The sequence below is a fragment of the Macaca nemestrina genome, chromosome X (genome assembly GCF_043159975.1).
Source record: "Macaca nemestrina isolate mMacNem1 chromosome X, mMacNem.hap1, whole genome shotgun sequence".
NCBI classification, from domain to species: domain Eukaryota; kingdom Metazoa; phylum Chordata; class Mammalia; order Primates; family Cercopithecidae; genus Macaca; species Macaca nemestrina.
The window spans coordinates 124,014,417-124,040,498 of NC_092145.1; the positions used below are offsets into that span (position 1 = coordinate 124,014,417).

Here is a 26,082-nt window from a genome sequence, read left to right on the forward strand (position 1 = left end):
ACTGCTAAGAAGGCAAAGAGCCAGCACAGTCTTCACAGACCTCCTTGCAGCTTCCATCATTGAAGGCACTGCAGATTTTTGCCTTCACAGTCTCCAGGTATCTAAGCAACCACTCATCTCCCTCCCTCCAACCCAGAGCCCAGCTACTGCTACTATGGATGCTCCAGCTCAGGGACCTAGCACAACCACCACACTTGTGCTTAGAAATAGCCCTGGCTTCCACCATGGCATGTTAACTGCTAACTCCCACATCTAGGCTGGTGCACACTGCCATCCCAGGTCTCTGCAGTTCCATGTGCACAAGCAGCCAGCCCTGCCCCCTGGGACCTGCCCTCATCAGTGTGCTTGAACCAACAGCTGGTTCCTGTAGCTACAAGTGTGTGCATACCTTCACCTTTAGCATGTGGCTGCCCAAGCACATTCACCCTTCTAGGCTCCTATCACCATACCATAGCTGGCCTGTGCAATTGTTCAAGTGCAGGTGCCAGCCCCCACTACATCTGCACCTGAGTTTGGCCCTGACCTCTGTTTCTGGCTCCAGCCCTTGACACCACGAACAAGCCCACAGCTGGCCTCTGACTCCACAGAAGTGTCTATAGTTGGTCCCTGAAGTTGAGTGTGTGTACATGGCTGGCTCTAGCCTCATTGCTGCCTGCCCTGACCTCTTGCTTCTTGACCCAGAGTCAACACTAAGGATCTTGAGGGTCTTCACAGCCACCATGGGCATCCCATATCTCTTGCAACCAAGAATCATACAGTTGCTGATGTTACAGACTCTAGCTGCCTGAGCCAAAGCAATATTAATATCTCACAGCCTGAAGCTACTGCATGCCACCACACTTAGAACACTACAGAACTAGACCCAGTGCCACAACACACCCCGATGTGCCCTGTTTCCCTAAAGGTGAAAGTTTTTATTTACTGAAGCCAATTCATAAAGTCTGGAGAAGATAACTTCTTTAAATGAGCAAACTTCTTAGCAAGGCTAGAAAGATCACGAAGAATCAGGGAAATATTACACCATCAAAGAAACGAAATACTGCACTTTCAACAATGGATAGATCATTCAGATTAAACGTCAATAAACAAACATTGGATTTGAACTACACTTTAGATAAATGTACATAACAGCTATATGCAGAACATTCTATCCAACAGCAGCAGAATATACTATTCTTAAGGGCAACATAATATTTTTCAGGGTGGATCATATGTTAAGCAACAAAACAAGTCAACAAATTTTAGAACATTGAAATTATATCAAGTATCCTTACTGAGCACAGCAGTATGAAACTGAGAATCAATAACAGGAGAAATTTAGGAAAATTCACAAATACGTGGAAATTAACATGGACCTGAACAACCAATAGGTCAAATAGGAATCAAAAGGAATATTAGAAAATATCTTGTCCCCATAACCGCATGCGCTCTCCCCTCCTGTCCTCTTTCCGCCATCTTTCCACACTGCCACAATGGTGTGCATGAATGTCCTGGCTGATGCTCTCAAAAGTATCAACATGCCGAAAAGAGAGGCAAACACCAAGTTCTTATTAGGCCGGGCTCCAAAGTCATCATCTGGCTTCTCAGTGTGATGATGAAGTATGGTTACATTGGCAAATTTGAAATCACTGATGATAACAGAGCTGGGAAAATTGTTGTGAACCTCACAGGCAGGCTAAACAAGTGTGGAGTGATCAGCCCAGATTTGATGTGCAACTCAAAGGTCTAGAAAAACGGCAGAATAATCTGATTCCATTCTGCCAGTTTGGTTTCATTATACTGACAACCTCAGCTGGGCATCATGGACCATGAAGAAGCAAGACGAAAACACACAGGAGTGAAAATCCTGGGATTCTTTTTCTAGAGATGTAATACATATTTACAAATAAAATGTCTCATGGGAAAGAATGAAAATGTATTGAGACAAATGGAATGAACACACAACAAAACAAAACTTAATGGGATGCAGGAAAAGCAGTATTAAGAGGAAATCTTATAATGATAAATATCTACATTAAAAAAAGGAAGATCTCAAAATAAGCCACTTAAATTATACTCATATGAACTAGAAAAAGGACAAACTAAACCCAAAGTTAGCAGAAGGGAGAAAATAATAAAAAATAAGAGCAGAAATAAATAAAATAGAAAAGTCATAGAAATTTCACAAAACAAAGAGTGTTTTAAAAATACATTTTAAATTGACAAACCATGAGTGAGATTAAGATAAAAAGAGAGAATACTCCAATAAATCAAATAAGAAATAAAGGGGGAGACATTTCAATTGATTTCTCAGAAATACAAAGGAATATAATGATTATTATGAACAATTATCTGTAAGCAAATTGGAAAACTGAGAAGGAAATGTACATATTTCTAGAAACATACAACCTACCAAGATTGAACTAATAAGAAATAGAATACTTGAAGGGGCCAATTTTAAAAAAGATTGCAGCAGTAATTAAAAGCTTCCCAACAAAGAAAAGTCCAGTACCAGATGGCTTCATGGCTAAATTCTACTAAACATTCAAAGAAGATTTAATACCAGTCCTTACTAAACTCTTCCAAAAGATAAAATCTCATTTTATCAGACCAGGATCACCCCGATACCAAAGCCATACAAAGACAATAAGAGAAAAAAAAAACTACAGACCAATATATCTGATGAACATGGAAGCAAAAATCATCAATACAGTACTAGTAAACCATTTCTGTCAATACATGAAAAGGCTCTTCACCATAATCAAGTGGGACTTATGCTTGAGATGCATGTTTTGTTTAGCATATGCAAATCAATCAATGTGATATACCACATTAAAAGAATGCAAGCTAAAGCTACATGATCATCCCAATGGATGCTGAATAAGCATTTGGCAAAGTTCAACACCATTTCATGATAAACTCTCAACAAATTAAGTTTAGGAGGAAATTTCCTCTCCATGATAAAGGCCATTTATGAAAAACCTACTGCTAATATCATAATCAATGGAGAAAAACGGAAAGCTTTTCCTCTAAGGTCTGGTACAAGAAAATGCCCCCTCTTTGCATATCTATGTAACATACTAGAAATATCAGCAAGAGCAATGAAGCAAGTAAAAGAACTAAAAAGTACCCAAATCAGAAAGGAAGAAATACTATCATCTATCCCTATTTGCAGAGGGTGTGTTCCTATATGTAGAAAACTGTAGAGATTACACACGCATACACACACGCAAAAACCTGTTAAAACTAATACATAATCTCAGTAACACTGACATTGATGGATGAAAAATCAACATACAAAACCCAGTAGCATTTATATATACTAATAACAAACTCTTCCAAGAAGAAATCAAGAAAGTAATCCAATTTATATAGCATTACAAAGAATAAAATTCTTAGAAATAAATTTAGCCAAGGAAATAAAAGATCTACATACTGAAAACTGTAAAATTTGATTTAAAATATTGACAAAAACACAAATGGGAAAATACCTTGTTTTCATGAGATTGAATAATTAACATTGCTAAAATGACCATACTAGCCAATGTGATCTATCAATTTAATGCTATCTATAAAAATTCTAGTGTTATATTTTAAATAAATAGTAACCTTTAAACACTTCAATTATCTAGAGCAATTTTGAGCAAAAAGAAAAGCTGGTAGCATGCCACTACCTGATATCAAAATATATTACAAACCTACAATAATTAAAATAGTATGTTACTGTCATAAAAACAGACATATAGGCCAGCAGAACAGAATAGAGAGCCAAGAAATAAACCTAAGCATATGCTGTCAAGTAATTTTTGACAAGGGCATCAAGAACACACAATTTTAAAAGGTTAGTGTCTTCAATAAGTGATGTTGGGAAACCTCAATATCTATACTGAAATAAATAAAATTAGACATTTATCATCTATATTTTGGTCAATGATGAACGGTACATACAATGGTTGTTCCACATGATTTTAATACTGTATGTTTACTGTAACTTTTCTGTGTTTAGGTATACAAATATTTATCATTGTGTTGCAGGTGCCTTCATTATTCAGCATACTAATATCCTGTGCAGGTTTGTAGCCTAGAAGCAATAGGCAATGCCATACAGCCTAGGTGTGCAGTAGGCTATACCATCTAGGTTTGTGTAAATGCACTCTATGATGTGTGCAAAATGATGGAATCACCTAAGGATGCATTTCTCAGAACATATCTTTGTTGTTAAGTGATGCATGACTGTACATACAAAAGAAGGAATCATAGTAAATGAATATATGCATATATGCACAAAATAGAATTGCTATACTATGTCAGAATATCACACAACACTCACAGAAATTTAACAATCAGCAAAAAATGTTGCCCTAAATTAGTTTCCCAAATATTTACCAAGATGTTCTAAATCCACAAAATTTTTAATGAGTATAAAGTCACATCAAGTTTTCTTTATATGCCATCATTTTTTAAAAGACAGTAGCTTTATTGTTATTGTTAGAAATAAATGGAGACTCAGCTGTGGTATAAAAGTGTTAATGAATTAGAGAGGGTTTGAACAATGTGCGCAGCATGATTCACTAAAGACTTCTTAAATTATATGTATTTAGGTGTGTCTTTATATATATACACACATATACACGCCTATATACATGCCTATATACACACACACCCAGCCATACAATTAGTTTTCTTAATGAAAATGCTTATCTACAGAAGATTTTCACTTTATAACAAGATAATTTCTATGTAGCAAGATCCCAAGTGACTATTTCAAAATATGATTAGCTTATATTACTAGAAATCCATTTGTTTCTAATTCCTATACTCTACCAGAACTGAGTTGGACTTAGTGATAGCGGCCAAGAGATGGTGGATTTCTCATTTCCTAAGATGTACATTATAGTTTTTTGTGTATTTCATAATGCTCATTTATATAAAAATAATTTTTAAATGTTATCACAAAGGGCAGACATTAGTAAAAACTAGGATATTCAGAAAAATAAGGAATTCATATTTCTCAAAAGTTTTATTTATTGCTAATCACTTAAATGCACATAAAATATTTTAAGGATAACCTATTTTGATATTTTGAACTCTGTTATGTTTTTATACTGATTCTTCAGAACACTTTGTATTATTATGTTTAAAATTACCCCTTGATACACTAATGCTTTACATATTTAATTTAGGAAACAGAGTAGCTACCACCATAGGGTTTGTCATGCATCTTTGTCCTTCTTTCCTCTCCCTGTATGTCCAGCACACAAGAAAAATGTATAGTCACTAGGACAGGGGGTCATTCCTTTTCAGAACTTATTTCACTCTTGATTCCCTAAAGAAAAAGGAAATATTACTGGGTTCATGAGGAACCAGTCAAATCCTGAATATAATTAGGTCTGCCTGTTTTCCTATCCTATTTTTTCTATATATGCCCCTTCAGTTCCCTAGATCTTCAATATAACTTGAAATTTCTAATACCTACCTAGGTGTAGCCTCCCGAGGGCTGGTAAATAAGCTAGAAATATTCAGTAGCTTATTTACATCACTGAATCCTCTAAAAAAAAGTTTAAAACAGACTTAATGTAAGGAAGCACGTAGTTTCCATTTGCTGTAGAAAATAAACCCATGTAAAGACTTGGAACCAACCCAAATGTCCATCAATAATAGACTGGATAAAGAAAATGTGGCACATATACACCATGGAATACTACACAGCCATAAAAAAGGATGAGTTCATGTCCTTTGCAGGAACGTGGATGAAGCTGGAAACCATCATTCTTAGCAAAATATCACAAGGACAGAAAACAAAACACCTCATGTTCTCACTCATAAGTTGGAGGTGAACAATGAGAACACATGGATACAGGGAGGGGAACATCACACACTGGGGCCTGTTGGGGGGTGGGGAACTGGGGGAGGGATAGCATTAGGAGAAATACCTAATGTAAATGACGAGTTGATGGGTGCAGCAAACCAACATGGCACATGTATATGTATGTAACAAATCTGCATGCTGTGCACATGTACCCTAGAACTTAAAGTATAATTTAAAAAAAGAAAATAAACCCATGCAGAGAAAGTAAATTCACCTTCTTCTGTAGCTTGGTTATGTTACCCATCATGATCTGATCTTTGCTACCCAAAGACTTGCAGCTGGTTGACAATACCCAGGAGGAATCTGGAGAAAATTTTTTGCCTTAGAAGAAGCTGAAAACACTCAAGTTAGCACACTCCACTGTGGCAAGCCTACACATTCTTTAACAATTTCCCCATAGAAAAGTGTGATCTATGTTCCCTTTCTTAAATCCAGGCCAATATAGTGACCCTTTTGTAACCAATAAAATGTGACTAGAGTGATTGTTGTTGAACTTGTGTGTGTAGGTCAGAAAATGCCATGTATCTTCTACCTGCTTCTCTCGGAATATGCTCTCTATGGAAAACCAATCACCATGTACAAATGCAACTATCCGGGGCCTCCATGAAAGAGCAACTACATGGAGACACTATCAGTCAACATCCAACATAAACATCTCCAGTTATAAAAGTAAACTAATTGATCATCCAGCTGTGTAAAACCTTCAGATGACTGTAGACATGGCCAACATGTGACTTCAACCACAGGAATGACCCTATGTTATTAAAAAGTATCTCAAATCTGCACATTAGAAGCACTTATGGGGGATAATTATTTGCTATTGAATCTTTTAAAAAAATCACTCTCCAGCATCAATATTATAAAGGGTATATAATTATGTCCTTAGAACAAAAATAGAACAAAATCAAAATCTATACTTTAGAAAATACCCTATTGAGATTTTCAGATTTATCCCTAATTCTAAGTAGTTCATTCAATATAACAGGGCCATCAGGGTTCAATACAGAAGAGTCAGGGTTTGTTTGTTTTTTGATATTTTGAATGTGTTTTTCATACATAATTGTATATCATAGAATTTCTGACAACTGCATTTATCCACCAGAAAAATGTTTATTGCGATCTAATGAACTAAGTCTATTTTATATTTCTGTAGAAACTGCCCTTGAACTTAATGCTTGCAGAAATATATCAGAATAGAAGAAACAAACTACTTCCAGTTTTAAACCAAACATCTAACAGAATCTTAGTAACATTAATTAAAAATAAATCTGGACTAATCTGATTGCAATACCACATCAGCAAGATGGCTGACTAGAGTTGCCTGGCTCTCAATCCTCCACAATAAGGGACCAAAACCACAAACAACCGTATTTTGACTAAAGTGAATGAAGAAGTGCACTGAAGAGTACTGCGAAATCTCCGTGGAGCACAGAGACCCAGGATATCTCCATAGACAGGGGAGCAAGGCATCCTGCCTCTGCCACACTGTCTCCCACAGCAGAATCAGATCAGAGCCAGAATGGACTCTTCTAACGGAGAAAAAGTAAGCTGGAGACCTTTGGTCATCCCCATCAGCACCACAGACACCAGCAGTCATCCTTATAGAGAAGTCTCTCAGTCCTCATAGGCCCCAAGTCCAGCGTGGATAGTTGCCAGGATCCAACATGGCTGTATTCTCCCAGAGCAGGAACTTTCTTGACACCCCCAGCCCCACAACACAGGCTGTTATGGCATGGTGCCATCTTGAAACTAGACCCACATCTGGAGTATATTCTGTCCCGAGGGCCAGTAGCCATGAAATTCATCCATCCCTGAGGCTACACTTTGATTCCACTAATTTCATATGGGTGCCTACAGCACCAGTAACCCAGTTGCTCAGATCCTAAGCCCAAAGGAACAAGTGGGACCCTGACATCATTAAAAAGTGTGCAAAGGATCTGAATAGACACTTGTCAGAATAAGACTTACGAATGGCCAATGGGTATATTAGAAAATGCTCAACATCATTAATCGTCAGAGAAATGCAAATCAAAACCACAAGCTATCATTTCACTCTAGTTAGAATGGCTATTAGGAAAAAGAGAAAAAATAAATGCTGGTAAGGATGCAGAGAAAAGGGAACTCATACACTGTTTGTGGGAATGTAAATTAGTACAACCATTATGGAAAATGATATGGAGATTTCTCAGAAAAACTAAAACTATAACTACTTTATGATCCAGTAACCCTACTACTGGTTATTTATCCAACAGAAAGGAAACCAGTATATCAAATGGAGACCTGCACACCCATATTTACAGCAGAACTTTTCATAATAGCCAAGATAGGAAATCAACTTAAGTGTCCATCAATAGATGCATGGATAAAGAAAATGAGGCATATTTACACAATGGAGTACTATTCAGCCATAAAAATCATGAAGTCTTTTTATTTGCAGCAACATGGATGAAAACAGAGATCATTATGTTAATGAAATAAACCAGGCACAGGAAGACAAATATCATGTTCTCACTTATAGGTGAGTGCTAAAAATGTTGACCCCATGGAGATAGATAGTACAATGATAGCTACCAGATACAGAGATGGATGAGGAGGTTGGGTGAAGAGAGGTTAGTTAATGAGTACAAACATGCAGTTAAATAGAAATAATAAGTTCTAGTGTTAACTAGAACAGTAGAGTGACTATAGTTAACCATAATTTCTTGTTGTTTCAAAATAGCTAGAACAGAAGATTTCAAATGTTCCCAATACAAAGAAATGATAAACATTTGAGGTGATGGGTATCTTAAACACCGTGATTTTATCATTACACATTGTGTGCGTATATCATAATATGTACCCTTTAAAGGTGTACAATTGTTAGGAGTCAATCAATAAGTAACATGTGTAGCAAAAACAAACCTGAAAAACAAGATAAATCTACAATTATATACAGTGATATTGACACCTCTCTCTCATCAAATGTTAGAATTACTGAACAGAAAATTAGGGGAAAAAAAGCAAGCAAACAAACAAACAAACAAACAAAAAACCTTAAATAAAACCATCAACCAACACATGCTCTAATAGATATTTGTAGAACACTCCATCTACCTCTATTTTGTTGATTTATATTTTCATCCATAGGCCCCTGCCCAAGCAAATTACTTAGAAGCCCAAATGATTGAATTTATGCAGAGTATGTTTTCTGGCCATGATGAACTAATTAAAAATTAATAAGAGAAAGACAACAAAAATCCTCAAACACTCGTAAATTAAGCAACACTCTTCTAAATAATCCCTGTGTCAAAAAAGAAACAGCGAATGAAATAAAAATACTAAACAAATATGAAAAAACAACAGACTAAATTTGTGAAATGCAGCTAAAGCAGTATCCAGGAGGAAATTTGTAATACTAAATAATTACAATAGAAAAAAAGAAAAGGCCTCAAATCAACGATCTAAGCTCTCACTTCAGAAAACTAGAAAATTAAGATAAATCCAGAGTAACCAAAAGAAAGAAAACAAAAATGAGAGCAAAAATAAATTAAAAACGAAACAGAAAATGAGAGAAAACCAATGAAACAAAAGCTGATTCTTTAAAAAAAACTCAACAAAACTGACAAAATTCTAAAACGGCTGGCAGTGATTAAAGGGAAAAGTTGCAAATGATCAATTTCAGAAATAAGAGAGGAGATATCACGCAGACTCTGCAAGTCTCAACAGATAACTTAAGGAAATAAACTGAACAACACTACATACACACATTTGACAATTTAGAATAAATAAAACAATTACGTGAAAAGCACAGGCTACCAAAACTCATCCAGTATGAAATAAATTATCTTACTAGGCATATAACTTAGAGTAATTAAATGCATCATTTTACAAAGTTTCTGAAAAAGAAATCTTCAGTACCAGATGATTTCAGTGGATAATTCTATGAAACACTTAAAAGATAATTATAACCAATTCTAAACATTATCTATCAGAAATAGAAGAAGAGGGAACATTTCTAACTCATGTTTTTGAGAACAGCATTACTCAAATGGGAAAACCAGATACAGAGAATGCAATAATAATAATTAAAATAATTTTTAAATTTAATCAGTGTAACCAACCACTTGAACAAGCTATAGAAGAAAAATAGCATTATATTATCAATTGGCGCAGAAGAAGCATTTGACATAATTAAACACACATTCTTGGTAGGACTTTCAAAAAATTAGAAATAGGGGAATTAGGAATTGCGTTTCCCCAAATATATGTTGAAGTCCTAACTTCAGTGCCTATGAATACGACTTTATTTTAATATAGAGTCATATCACAGATGTAATCAAGCCAGGATGGGGTCATTATGAATTCTTAATGCAATATAACCAGTTTTATAAGAACAGGAAAAGAGATACAGACAGGGACACACAGGGGGAATGTCATGAGATGATGGAGGCAGGGATTGGAGTGATAAATGTACAAGCCGAAGAACCCTAAGGATTGCTGGCAACACCAGAAGCTAAGAGAAATGCATAGATCAGATTCTTCCCTAGAGCCTAGAGAGAAAGCATGACTCTGCTGACACCTTATTTTTTAATTTCTAGTCTCCAAAACCGTGAGAGGATACATTTTTGTTATTTTAAGCCACCTGGTTTGTGGTAGTTTGTTACAGCAGCCCTAGGAAACTAATACGGAGAGGAACAACTTCCTCCGCCTGATCAAAATTACCTTAAAAAATCGTATAGCTAACATCACATGTAATGGTGAAAGGCTGAATGCTTTCTACCTAAGTTTGGAAAAAAGGCAATGATGCCTACTCTTATCAGTCCTATTCAATATAGTACTAGAAGTCCTAGCCAGTGCAATGAGGCATAAAAGGAAAAGAAAGTTACAAAAAAAAAGTTAAAACAAAGAAATATAACTATCCCTTTGTGTGGAAGACATGATTGTCTATGTAGAAAATGCCAAAGAATCCAAAAGCAATGCTTATAGAATAAACAACTGTTCAGAAAATTCAGAAGATACAAAATATGCACACAGATATCAATAGCACTTCTATATGCTAGCAACAAACGTGGAGACTGAAACTGAAAACACAATAGCATTTATAATCACTCTAAAAATGAAATGTCTAGGTGAAAATGTATCAAAACTTGTGCAGCATCTATAATCTGAAAATTATAAAACACCAATGAAAGAAATCAAAGAAAATCTAAGAAAACTGAGAGATCTACCATATGTGGTATGGTATGGTATAGTAAAATATATAGTAGTGTATATAACATAGTGAAAATGTCATATGTTGGCAGGTTGATCTATAAGTTTAATAAATTTCTTTCACAATAAAATATGAATTTTATAGATGTAGATAAGCTTATTCTATAATTGATATACAGAGGTGATGGAAGTAGAATAGCTAAAATAATTTTTAAAGGAAATCAGAAAGTGAGAAGAATCACTGTACCTGAGTGTGGTGTTATTAGCAAAGGATAAAGGGAACAGAATAGAAAGCCCAAAACTGGACTGACACAAATATATCCAACTTGATTTTTGACAACGTTTCAAAATCAATCAATGGAGGAAAGATAGTCTTTTAAACAAATCTTGTTGGACATCATCAGGGAAAATGATGAACTCCCGACCTAAATCCCACACCATACGCAACAGTTAATTTAAAGTATATAATGGCTTTAAGATTGAAATGTAAAACTCTAAAATTTTTAAAAGAGAACATGGAAGAAAATCTTTGGGATTTAGTGCTAGGTGACAAGTTCTTAGGCATGACAATAGAAGCATGTTACAGAAAAGAAAAGACAACTTGCACTTCATCAAGATGTAAAACTCTTGCACCATAAAAATCCTGTTTAGAGGGTGAAATATAGAGAATATACAAAGAACTTTTAAAAATTTAGCAGTAAAATTTAATTGTCCCATTATAAGATGATCGAAATAAATGAGTAGGTATTTCACCAAAGAGGAGACATGTATGGTGAGTAAGCACATAAAAAAGTGTTCAAAATAATCTGCCATTAGGGAAATGCAGATCAAAACACAATGTGCTATTACTATACACCTGTTAAAATAGCTAAAATGAAATAATAATAAGAATAATAAATGCTGGTGAAGATGCACAGAAATTGGATCACTTATGCATTTCTGGTGGGAATGTATGGGCAAACTCACTCTGGAGGATAGTTTTGCATTTTCTTACAATACTAAACATTTTATGCTAAGTTCTTCTTAGCAGATAAAATGTATGAGCTATTGATTGAAGGAGGATATGATTTAGTATAAAAAGGGGTTTGTTGCTGCCCTGTTCTGAATCCCATTTCAAGAGAGCACAAAATACACTGGACAGCATTCTTTCACACTAAATAAGCTAAGAGCAGCTCATTTTCTCATATGGGACCTTAAGAGTTGAGCAATTGCACTAAGAATAGGTTCAGAGGACTTACAGATGCAAAGCTAGCCAGACTCAAGTTTCTAAGTAGGGTTTTAATTCTATAAAACACTCATCTAGGATATATACAAGCAGAGGTTTTTCTCTTGGTTTTAAAACATAGGAGACTTAATATCAAAAACATTTACTCTCCCAATACTAGGTTTTGGATAACTGATCAGGTTGATCAATGATATGAAAAAATATGTAATAACAATACCATTTATTGAATATTTAAAAGTTCTTGGCATTGTGTTGAGTAATTTATATACATTGCATTATTTGTTCTCATGGCAACATTACGGGTTGTATTTTATCTCCACTTTACAAATGAGGAAATGGAAGCTCGGAGGAGCAAAAATATATAGCTGAAAGTCCCACAGGTATTTAGTGGTTGAGCAAAAAATTATTTCTCACTCTGTTTGACTATAACACCAATTCTTTCACAAAAATGTCATATTTTCAAACTGTAAGAGAAATTCCAGGTCATATAGTCCAATATCCACCTGATATTAGTTTCTTCTACATTACAGGTACTTCTCTGACTTAACATTTAACACTCTCCAGCAAAGTGGAACATTCTGATCCCCAAAACTATCGCTAAATTTAACTGACTTTACCTCCTTAAAGTCTCTCCAATCTGTCTACTATCCCTCTCCACCTGCCCTGCAAAATGCTCAAGTAACCTTCAGACAACAGCATTAGCCAACTAACTAATCTACTTCCATTCACTCTTACCCTTTTTGCATTTGTTTTCTACACATTTCAGCTAAATGCTCTTTTTCAAATATATCACTCTGCTGATTTAATGACTTTTTAGTCTTCTTTGGATAAACAGCAAACATCTTGCCATAGCCTATAAGAACAGTAACTGTTAGGTGCTGGTTTGCTCAGATCTGTCCCAGTCTACCTTGTTGCCAAGCCTAATTATTAATTAGCCTCTTTCATTCTCAAAAGGTTCAAGTTTGGACAATGAATTTTGTGGTTATCCTATCTATAAAGCCTTGGAACACCTGGCACAAGTGATTATACATTTAACCGTTCACCACTCCTTTTGACCATAAAGCTGGACAATGGTTACAAACAACCATTTCAGCCCTCGAGAAATGGACCAAATATATACAAAGCTAATAGGTGCTTATTCATGAAAACCACTGAACTTCAGATAAGGATAGTGTAAAAAGTCACATGCAAAAGACAACATATTATGTAATTTCATTTATTTGAAATATCAGAAGGGGCAAAACCATAGAGACAAAGCAAATCGGTTGACTGAGACTGGTAATGAGTATGGGAGCTGGCTGCAAAAGGGTTTGAGGGAAATGTGGAGGGAAATGGAAAAGTTCTATATCTGGAATGTGGTTATGACTGCAAATCCTATAATTAAAAATTATTCAAATGTACATTTACAATGAATGAATTTTATGTATGTTGTACCTCAAAAAGCTGTAAAAGTATATTTTAACATGTGAGATTTTAGGTAAAAGTATTGTCATACTTCCTATGTTAGCACAAATATAACAAAGACAGTTATGATAGAAAGAAAATAAAACATAACATGGAATCAACATGGGTTTACCCAATTATTTCTGCCTAGTTAAACCATTTGATATGCTAACACAATTGACATTTGCAGAAAAACACTGAAACATCCTTTGAAAACAAATGGAAATATTAATAGTATCCTATATTTCAATTTATATTTATTTACTTTTGTTTTTCTTTCTGGTCTTCACTTTGTATACCCTATTTTCCAGTTGTTAAATAAAAATTTATATAGTATATGAAACTTTGAGTCAGAGACCCAATGTTGCACTGGCTTAACCAGCAAAAGATGAACTATAGAATTTTCCATCTTAAATTTCATTCCAAAGTTCAGCACACTCACTAAAACAGCTACAAACTTTTGTTTAATATATTACCTTGTCTGACTTTTCAGCCTTAATTCAAAAACGGATTCCTTAAATAAACCAACTCCTTCAATGTCAATGACAGCATCCGTATCAGGCTCAGTAGCAATCAGCATTATGGGAAACTTCCAGATCCCTTCGGTTATGCACTGTATTTTCAGTGTTATGTGAGACCTTGAATATAAAAGGAGATTTTAAATGATACTACATGAAAACAAGAGCATAAATATAGCAAACTAAACTAAGGTAAAAATGTAAGTAAACTCTGTGGTTTCAGTGAAAACACTAGGACATTTAATTCTTAAAAATAATGTAAATGACTTTTAATTACATTTCATAAATAATTTTTAGGTCATAGATTATATTATCATTCTCCCTTTGAAGTAATTATTTTTAGGGCATCTTATCTACCCTCTAGTTATTTTCTAAGAACCAATAACATATGCAGAATGAACTCCACAAATTTTCTGTAACCCGCATAGAATATCATAGTGCATAAGAAGGTAAGGGTGAATTTGGCAAAATGGACCCATGTTTTATACTAATAGATAATCCATTCGGGAATTTTTTTCAAAAATGAAACATTTTGAGAAAGTATTTTCAACTCTTATTTCACAAAGAAAAAATACATTTTCTGTGAAAACATGCAAAGCCCATATAATGGACTTAAGTGGCAGTTTAAAAAAATTAAATTGCAATTGGTAAAGACCACATACACTTTGCAGAATAAGATAAAATTGAGTGGCAGCTGAATTAAGGGAGAAAGTTAGTAGAGATAGACTTTAGACTTTCAAAGCATTTGACTATGACAAAGAGTGGAGAGAGAGAGCAGTAGCCAGAGTTGATGAATGGTTATCTGTTTGCTTGTTTAGGGTAGAAATGACTCAAACATGTAACAGTGTGGTTTCAATATCATAAGTCACACTTCTTACTTAAAAGTGACAGAAAGAAGAGTTCTTGGAACTCTTATTCTTCTTAGGTAGGACTATATAATTACTCAGCCATTTTGTGAGCAACTGGATAGTATCTTACCAAATTTGTGTAAAGCAGTGTGGCAATTTCTCAAAGAGCTAAAAACAGAGCTACCATTGGACCCAGCAATCCCATTACTGGTATAAACCAAAGGGAATATAAATCATTCTATCGTAAAGACACGTGTACTCGTGTGTTCATTGCAGCACTATTCACAGTAGCAAAGACATGGAATCAACTTAAATGCCTATCAAAGGAAGACTGGATAAAGAAAATGTGGTGCATATACACCGTGAAATACTATGCATCCTTTTAAAAAAAAGAAATCTGTCTTTTTCAGACACATGGATGTAGATGGAGGCCATTATCCTTAGCAAACTAACATAGGAACAGAAAACCAGAAAACCAAATACCACATGTTCTTGCTTGTAAGTGGGAGCTAAATGATGAGAACACATGGACACAAAGAAGGGAACAATAGACACTGGGGCCTACCTGAGGGTGGAGGTTGGAAGGAGAAAGAGAAGCAGAAAAAATAACTATTGGGTACTAGTCTTCATACATAGGTGAAGAAATAATCTGTACAACAAACCCTCATGACATGAGTTTCCCTATATAACAAACCTGCACATGTACCCCTGAACCTAAAATAAAAGGTTTTAAAAAAGAAAAGAAAGCTTCACTCAATAAATTAGGAGTTCCACTATTGGTACTTTCCTCTGGAGAAATGCCTCTAAGATTTCAAGAAGTGATGTATGTAAGGATATTCATTACTGCATTGTTTATACTGTCAAAAAAATGGGAGTAAAATTTTAAAATGTTCTTTCAATAGGGTGGTGCTAAAATGAAGTGTGTTGCATAGAAACAATGGAATACGATGCAGCATAATTTAGTCAATGATGATTAATACGTAGTCTTAAACTTAACACATCCAAATATACATTTTAAACCTATACCTCTTTCACATTCTCCTGTCTTTGTAAATGAAATTATATTCCTCTCTTCCCACTATTTCAAGACCATTATTTCAAGAACTGGTATCTCCACTTCTACTGTTACCATCTTACAAGAAGATTTCTACAATTTAGAGCTATTGTTTTGTTTTGTTTTTTCTCATTGAACTCTGTATCTTCCGGTAAACCATTCCAAATTAATTTGGAACAAGGAATGGCAGAAGTAAATGAATATGTATATATATGCACAAAATATAATTGTTAAGTTACATCGGGTATCACTTAACACTTAAAAATTTTGATGAATCATGTACACAAGTTGTCCTAAACTAGTTCCCCAAATATTTATTCTTCAATAATTTTCTATTGTTTCTAATATAAAAGACCAATGCATATTGTCATGATCCTTATGTGAACAAATCCCAGTAAAATTCCCCAAACTTATTTCCTCCTTTGCTCACTTCATTAGAGAAAGATTGGCCTTCTTACTCTTCATTGTTTATGCCAAATACTTCCTGTCTTATGACTTCTGCATTTATTTTTTTCTCTAGTTCAAGTGCTCTTTCCAACTTTTTTTTGTCTGTAAGGTCTTGGCTTAGACATTATTTCATGGTAGCCTAACTATCCACTTCATCTGATGTGCATCCTGTAAAGTTCTCTTTCTCCCCTTATTTATTTATTTTTATTTATTTATTTGGATAATCTGAAATTTGCTTTCTTGCTTATTCATTTATTTCTGTTATCTGTCACTCTCACTAGATGATACACTCCTAAAGTGCAGGGATTTTTTCTCTTTTGTAGATGTTAAATGATTTTTGATAAATTAATGTACAGATTCAAATGAACAATGCTGAATAATCCTATTCTGCAAATGACTTCTTTGAGTTAATGAGAAGTTGCTGAGTCAAATGTGGGACCCTTCAGGAGAAGACCACACAATGTCATGGATGACACAGTGAACCATTTTATGATCAATACTGTAGATTCATAACAATGCATATGTGTGATATTTCTTATTTTAAGTTGCCACCCACAAACTCTCAAGTAGAACTTTGTTTCTCATTCTGTTCAGCTCTTGAGCAGGTAAAAAGTTCTAGGAAAATGTTAAGCTAAGGTAATTAGTATTTCTGAAGATGCCATAAGACAAATGATATCTATTATTTCATTATTTAAAAAAGTGTTTCGACCTGTTAAATTAGGATCTTCAGACTGATTCATTACAGTCTTAACCATTATTCTCATATGTTTTTGTATTGGACTCTTGATTTTTATTGGAAAAAGGCCCATAGAAATAATTTTCCTGCATTTCTTTTGTAAAACCATCATTTAGCATATTGATTATTATTTTTATTATGCACAACACTGTACTCTGCGAAAAGATGAATGTCAAAATTACCTAGTATTCACTGTTGTGAAACATGGTACATTTTCTTTTTATCAAAACACAGAAATGTTCTTTCTAACTTTGCCCACAAAAAAGAGCAGAATTGAATTGAGTACTCATTTATTAATCTAGGTAAAGCATGGTATAATTATTTTCCTGTTATTTTCATAGCTCAATGCTATTGGTATAATTTTGATTTTTCTTATTTGTTTCTCTTGCATTGACATTTTGGTCAATGATGAACTGTACATACAGTGGTTGTTCCATATGATTATAATACTGTATGTTTACTGTACCTTTTCTGTGTTTAGGTATACAAATATTTACCAATGTGTTACAGTTGCCTTCATTATTCAGTATAGTAACATCCTGTGCAGGTTTGTAGCCCAGAAGCAATAGGCTATACCATATAGCCTAGGCGTGCAGTAGGCTATACCATCTAGGTTTGTGTAAATGCACTCTACAATGATGGAATCACCTAAGGATACATTTCTCAGAACATATCTTTGCTGTTAAGTGATGCATGACTGTACGTACAAAAGAAGAAATCATAGTAAATGAATATATGCATATATACACAAAATAGAATTGCTATATCGGAACATCACATAACACTCACAGAAATTTATCAATCATCAAAAAATTTTGCCCTAAATTAGTTTCTCAAATATTCACCAAGATGTTCTAAATCCACAATATTTTCATGAGTATAAATTCACATTGGCTCTGCCCATTTTCACAAATAATAACATTGTTCTCTTTCTAGTGTTGCTGTAATTTCCATGTCATTATATTAATATATATGAAGCAAAATGTACAAAAACATAGAAAACTGTGAAAAATGAAAGAAAATACAAACATAGAAAATGTCAATATATATGGTATACTTTCTTCTTGTAGCTTGATTTTATTGCTGCTTCCTGAAGATGACCCTGGTATCTTTTAGTTATCAAACTACATATTCATAGCCACTTTAGATGTATGACTACATCAAATACAAGGTTGAACTTTAGAAATTGACTCAGCAATCCCATTACTGGGTATATACCCAAAGAAAGATAGATCATTATATCAAAAAGCCACATGGACTCGTATGTTCATTGTCACATTATTCACAATAGCAAAGACATGGAATCAACCTAGGTGGCCATTAATGGTGGATTGAATAAATAAAATATGACATGTATACACTATGGAATAATATGCAGCCATAAAAAAGAATGAAACCATGTCCTTTGCATGCATCCATGTCCTCCTTCCATGGATGGGGCTGGAAGCCATAACCCTAAGGGAATTAAGGCAGGTATGGGAAACCAAATACTGTATGTTCTCACTTATAAGAAAGAGCTAAACATTGAGCACCTGTGGACATAAACGTGGGAACAACAGACACTGTAAACTACCAGTTGGAAAGGGGATAGGTTAAAAAGCTACCTATTAGGTACTATGCCCACTGCCTGAGTGCAATATACCCATGTAGAAAACCTATACATGTACTTCCTGTATCTAAAACAAAAGTTGAGAGAAGAAAAAAGAAATCATTAAAAACAAATAATATTTTCAATTGTTTTTTCATTGCCCAGCTGTACTTTGTGTATATCATGGTACTCATCAGTATCTCTGCATTTAGACACAAATAAAGACCTATTTCATAGTGAAATATCATATCGTGTTTGCAGATGCTGCGTAACAGGTGTCCAAAAAGCAAATATAATGACACTGGATGAAGTTCCCAGAGGACAGACATCTAAAGGCCACCCTTCGCACAGATTCACTTATATCTTACTAAGGAATATGTAATGTTATGTACTGAGTAGTAAAATGTAATGAAAGCAGTTGCAATGTAAAATACAGCTTAGGCATTTGCATCATTCGAACTGGTTCTGATAAACAACATCAAGAAATACTATGTTGCTATTGCACAATGCCAAGTCAGCTTTTTTTAAAAAAAGATTTTACAAAACAGACTATTCTCTTTCATTAATGTGATACACTAATGACCTTAGGGAAGTCATAATTCTTGAGGGATATCTTAGATTTTCAACCATTTAGACTACATTCTTCTCATGAGAATATTTTTTGTAGCTCGATGTAATCTAACCCAAAATATTTCTCTCAATAATATCAAATAAGTAATGCAATTCAAATATTGAGAAATAAAAAGAGAAATCAACATTAATACATTTAAAAGGGTAATAATATTGCTTAAATAAAAAAGAGGAAAGTAGATTTACCTTAATGGTTTCTTTGGTGTGAATACCAGATTGAAGATAAATGTTAACCTTTCAGCCGTAACATCATAAGATTTATCAATCAAATATACAGCTACACAGGATTCCAACTTAGACTTCATAGCTTCAGATTCAAATTGAATTTCATACTCAAATTCATGTATTTTAGGAATTTCTAGGAAAGTCAAGATTAAAATATATTTCAATTTAATTAAATATGCATAGATTTAATATCAATTACCTGTCAAGACTAACAATGCACAGGTATTTAGAGAAAGGGAGGGGGTATATATTATTTACCTTAGTGTCTATAAAGTCTAGTGCATTATCAGGCATATAATGATACTCAGGATATTTTTGTTAATAAGTTAATAAATAAATGAATGCATATAAAAATAAACATAGAAGACAATTCTCACCACTCTTAAATCTTTATAATTCCAGTCTATAAAACAAGAAAGGCCACATGGAAATTAATAATCATTAACTATCTAATGAAAATGATGACATTTGCTCTATCTAATAAATGTATTAAAAACCTATAGACTTAAAACTTACGAAAAAGTGGTTTAAAATTTGCTTTGAATTAAGTTTAAACAACATTGAAATAGCATTTCAAACTGTTAGATCAGGATTTTCAATTTCTGGTATATTTTGATTAAGAAAACTGTTTCTCATGTTTCAGTGTTGGAGTATACAGACAATATGATGAACAAATATTTTCTTAATGAGTAGGTTACCAAAGAAAAGTAATAGTAGTTTTTTGAACACTGCACATGAAAAATATCTTAAATCCAGAACTAGCATGTAGATGAGAGGTACAAACATGTATTAAACTTACTCTCCAGTTATATGTGAGGAGCCCAACTCACAAATCAAAAAGTTTGTTGCATATGGAACTTGGAAGAGAGGTCAGAGAATCATGAATTGACCAGATCTACAGTTGTGCTAATCCAGAATCCAACCCTCTCGGCCCACTGATGAGACATCCCCTTAGCCCAGGAGTTCTTAAACAGGGGAAGGGAATAGTAAAGGGAGAAGCCAACTCTGTCATATATCCTTGCACTAGGCCTGCCCTCATGGACCCTAGTTCCAGGCCTGTCCTTGTAGACACAGGCACCAGATGTGTCCCCAGTCATGGCCCCAGATCTGCCTACAGACCCAGGCACCAGGCCTACACCAAGACACATTATAATTAAATTGTTGAAAGTCAAAGACAGGTTACTCTGGGCCACTCTGCTTATGGGATGCCCCTTCTCTGTCTATGGAGCAGTCAAAAAGGGTCGAAGACAAAAATAGAACTTTGAAAACAGCAGGAGAAAACTGACTCATCACATACAAGGAAACTATTATTACACTATCAGTGGATTTCTCAACAGAAACATCGCAGGACAGGAAACAGTGAAATGACACATTCAAAGTGCTAAAAGAAAAAAAAGGCCAACCAAGAATACTACACTTGACAAATCTGTCCTTTAAAACAAAGAGATATTGGGAGGCCAAGGAGGGCAGATCACAAGGTCAGGAGATCGAGACCATCCTGGCTCACATAGTGAAACCCTGTCTCTACTGGAAAAAAAAAAAAAAAAGAAAAAAAAAAAGAAAGCTGGGCGTGGTCACAGGCACCTGTAGTTCCAGCTACTCCAGAGGTTGAGGCAGGAGAATGGCTTGAACCCGGGAGGCGGAGTTTGCAGTGAGCCGAGATTGTGCCACTAAACTCCAGCCTGGGCGACAGAGCGAGACTCCGTCTCAAAAAATAAAAATAAAAATAAAAATTAAAAGAGATAAAAACCCTCAGATGAACAAAAGCTGAAGGAGTTTGCCATTTTACTAGACCTGACTTATAAAATGTACTAATAGGGAGTTTCTCAAGCTGAAATGAAAGGGTGTTCAAAAGCAACATAAAAATATATAAAAGTATAAATCTTACTGGCAAAGGTAAATATATATACAAATGCAGAATAATGTAATACTGTAATAGTGGTGCACAAATAACTTTTAACCCTAGTATAAATGTTAAAAGAAAAGTATTTAGAATAACTATAGCCACAAAAAAATTAGTTAATGAATATACAATAAAAAATGGCTTTTCATATCCATAATATAAAGTGTGTTTAGGGGGAGTAAAAGCGTTTTTGTATGTGATTGAACTTCTTATCAGCTGAAAATAGACTTTTCTATATTATGATATAAAATAGTTATAATGCTTGCCTTCTCAAAGCACCTCTATTGTCAGTTGTCTCCCCTTCTGTACATATTTTCATGAACTGCTGATGAAGACCTATACATTTTTACCTCAGGGAAACTTTCTAGCTATGGCTACATTCATGAAAAAGGGGCAAATAATTTTGTTTCCACAGCCAACACCTAAACATACATGAAAAACATAATGTTTTTCTTATCATTATTTCTATTTTCATTTCTTTCTTCATTCAGCAAATATTAACGAAAGGTTTTCATTGAGATGAGACATCCAATTCTTGTCCTCATGGAGCTGATGGTCAAGAGGAAGAAACTGACAATAACTGTTAATGCTACAACTAGTTTTTAAATTACTACTGTGATAACTGCTACCATGGAGAAGTAGAGGATCCCATGAGAGCACAGGTCCTGGGAACATCACTGCTAAGGACTCCAGAGGAAGAGACCAACACACCAAACTGAAGGATGAGTCAAGGTTAGCTGGATGTAGAGAGGGGGAAACTCCTTCTACTCATCAAAACAGCCTTCAGGAATTACTCAGACTGCAGGAATTGTTCATGGTGAAAACCAGCTGGGCCCATTTGAGAAAGAACTTATGAGGGCAGAGCAGAGAGGGTGAGAGGAGTTTACCAAGCGACGAAGTAGGAAAAGTAGAAAAAAGCGAGACAATGCAGGGTGTGGTGAAGATGTGGGACTTCTAAGAATAACGGGAAACAACTAGACTATTAGTGATTAGCATCGAGTTTCAGACTCTATTCAAGATTAATACTAAGTAAAAGAACCCAAGCAGTCTGACTTAAGACTTTACAACTCAGTATAGCAGGCTTGTCATAAGGCACAATTGCTGAAGAAGCACCATTAGCACCATTAGCATCACTGTCTGGAAGTGTGCAGGACATAATTTGTGCATAGGAATGTGGTGGCTCTCAGAGCAGAGCCCTAGGGCACTCAAAAAGTGAGGTCAGAAAAGAAAACAACAGAAATCAAGAAGGGGCAACCAGTGTGATAATAAATTAATAAGGTCAGTCATGAAAGTCAAGAGCAGAAAGCACTTCAACTTGATCAACTGGTAAATGCTGGTGACATGTGGAATATAAATATGACTGCTGTATTAGACACACTGGATAAGGTTGGCAGTCTTTTCAAGAGCAATCCTGTTACAGTAAGCAGGACAGAAGACTGAATGAAGTAAGTTGATCAGAAAAAAAGAAGTGAAGAGAAACAGAGCAAAGAATCAAGGACAGGAGGTCAATATGAGGTCACAGGAGGAACAATGACAGGTTTCTCAGGAGCTGTTTGTGATTACAGGCCAAACCAAACCTGACATGGGAGTTTACAAACAACAGGCAAATACGATACAGGAAGATGACTGGCCTGGGATGAAATGAGACACATATGAGACATAAATCAGAACATCACACACAAAAAAGACAACAGATGAATCAAAGAAAAACAGTCTTGAGCTATAGAACAATTGGGAAATAAAATGAAGGGGCATGACTAAAACTACTTTCAGATAGAAAGCACCGAGAAAGTCACTGAACTAATCCACAGAGAATTACAAAGAATGCATGGACCAGGAGGTACTTAAGAAGAAGAAATAGACTTATAGGAGAAATCTTGCTCACAGAGTAATTTGTAATCTTATAGAAGTGACATTGCAAAACACAGTCTAAAAATCCAAGAATAGTAATATTTCAATAGGACAATACCAATTGATTTAAATAGTACAGGTGCATAGATTTATCATCTTGAATGAATATTTTTGAAAACCTTGACAACAGAGTATGTGTTTTGCTAATTTTGATATCTCTGGAGCTGAATATAATATCTGGCAGAAAAGATGCTTGCTGGATTGTTGCTGAATGATAAAGATATGAAAGCAATCAATCCCAGTTTACTTAAAGGTATGTGTGATGAATAAGGATGAAGAGAGCACAGTGGTCCTTGTATTTTCATTAAATGAAGCTTGATAGTTTTACGTGACTCAGAGAAATTCTATGATGAAGATAATGGGAAGGGAATATTGGGAATTCTTATCTCCTACTTATCAGGTTTACAAAAAGAGGCCTATTCATTCTCAAGAAGGGAAAAAGTACAAGAGAAAAATATCTCAGCCTCAATCTGCCTCCTTCATGATGACTTGCCACGGGTGGAAAAGCAACATATCTGATCAGTGAATTTGAGTGAAGGAATGGAACATGAGCAGGTGAGCGTACCCTTCTCTTTCTTCCCCAATGTCTTGATTCCAGGATTCACACGTTCTTCTACTTGCTCATGTGTAAGTTGTTTGTTCCTGCAAGGAGTTCACAACTGGCCAGTATGGCATGAATGTACTCAATTTTGGTGGAAGATATTAAAAAGCCCAAATTTCTCCATAGTTCCAAGTCATTTTCCAATTCATCTGTGTAATTAACAAAGCTAACACTTTGATTTCCATCTGCTTTATTTTTATATCTGCCTCTCAGTTAGTTTCAAACTCAGATGAGAGAAGACAAGTGTGTAATTAATTATCACTCTTAAAATCCTATCAGAGTCCATGCCACTCAGTGTAGTGCTTTAATTTCCACTAGGAGGGACTTAGGAGACAACAGGAAGTACAAGACTGCATGGCCAACATGACTCCTATTCTTAATGTGCTGAGTAAACTGTGATTAAATTGCACAGGAGTGGGAAAGGAGCTAGTCTGCTTTTGCATATACTAAAGACTAAAGTAGTATTCAGACTTTCTGGTAAGATCTATCCTTTCATAAAGAAAAAGGCGTCAAAGGAGAGTCAAGCAGAGAGAATTACAGATTGTGTAGAGAGTTGGTTACACCTTTGGAATAAGGGCAGGGGAAAGGAACCAAGTTATTGCCATATGTCTTTAAGGAGACAATGAGGTCGATTACTTTCTTTAAATATTTAGGCACTATAGAGAAAGAAATATGTTAAAGTTGAGAAGACTGGTCTATTCTTCTATATAGTAGGACATACATCAGGAGAAAAAAAAGATTCACTAATTAAAATGTAGTTAGCCAAAATATGAATGAGCTTGTTGAGTTTGGTGGTGTTGAGCAGAGAAAACAAAAGCTGTTTTAGAGAGAATGATGAATGGAGGTAAGACTGCAAAACTTCCCTACAGTTATTTTCAATAGTAAATATTGTTTTTCATCATGGAAAATAAGGAGGCAGTAAAATAAGAGCCATATCAAAAGGTATATTTTCAAGAGCTATTTTGAGAGAGATTGCTCTCCTAATATGATTTTCAAATTTCCCAAAATGATGTTGGTACCTTCTTTCAAGACCCTGATTATCTAGGAGTTAAGTGGATTTTTAGGTAATAAGTGTAATCAATGTATATGATCAGAATTGCAATTTCTTTAGTTTACAACCTGACAAGAGTACAACTTAAGCAATTTAAAAGTAGCAAATACATGTTAAAATGGTTTATATGTATAAACATTTATTTACCTCCCTTTACAGTTACTGTAACATGAGTTCTGCCCTCTTAATATTTTTAAAGTGCATTTTAAGTGCACCACACAATATTGTTAACTCTAAGCACTATGTTTTACAACAGATCCCTAGAACTTATGCATTTAGTACAATGGAAACTTTATACCCAATGTTCAACTCCCCATTTCTTCTCCCTTCCAGATCTTAGCAACTATTATTCCATATTATTCTGCTTCTATGAGATTGAGTATTTTAAATTTATCATATTAAGTGGTATCATGTAGTTTTGTCTTTCTGTGACTGGCTTATTTCACTTTGGTCCATCCATGATATTGTATATTGTAGAATTTCCTCCTTTTTAAGGCTGAATATTATTTCAAGATAGTATATGCTACATTCTTTATCCATTCATCTGTGGACATAAATTTAGGTTGTTTCTATATCGTGGTTATTGTTAATATTGTTACAATGAACATTGGAATACAGACTTCTCTTGGAACTCCCAATTTCAATTTTTTTTTGAATAAATGCCCAGAAGAGCGATTGCTAGATAATAGATGATAATTCTCTTTTTAATATTTTGAGGATCTTTCATACTGTTAGATTGTTTTCCATAGCAGATGAACCATTTTGCATTCCTACCAACAATGTTTAAGGGTTCAAATTTCTCCACATCCTTAACAATGCTTTTTTATTTTTTGACGTTAGCCATGGTGACAGGTGTGAGGTGAT

General features: G+C 34.7%; 1 protein-coding gene across 3 annotated transcripts in view; it reads right to left on the minus strand.

Moving 5' to 3' along the window:
• The window catches only part of LOC105499042 (cilia and flagella associated protein 47), a 469,827-nt gene that overhangs the window by 18,188 nt on the left and 425,557 nt on the right, over window positions 1-26,082 (minus strand). For all 3 annotated transcript variants that reach the window (XM_011771441.2, XM_011771442.2, XM_011771440.2), the window contains exons 61-62: window positions 19,714-19,885; window positions 14,183-14,344 (exon numbers count right to left, since the gene is read on the minus strand). In XM_011771441.2, the coding sequence (XP_011769743.2) occupies window positions 14,183-14,344; window positions 19,714-19,885 (334 nt within the window). The remainder of the gene's footprint in view (window positions 1-14,182; window positions 14,345-19,713; window positions 19,886-26,082) is intronic.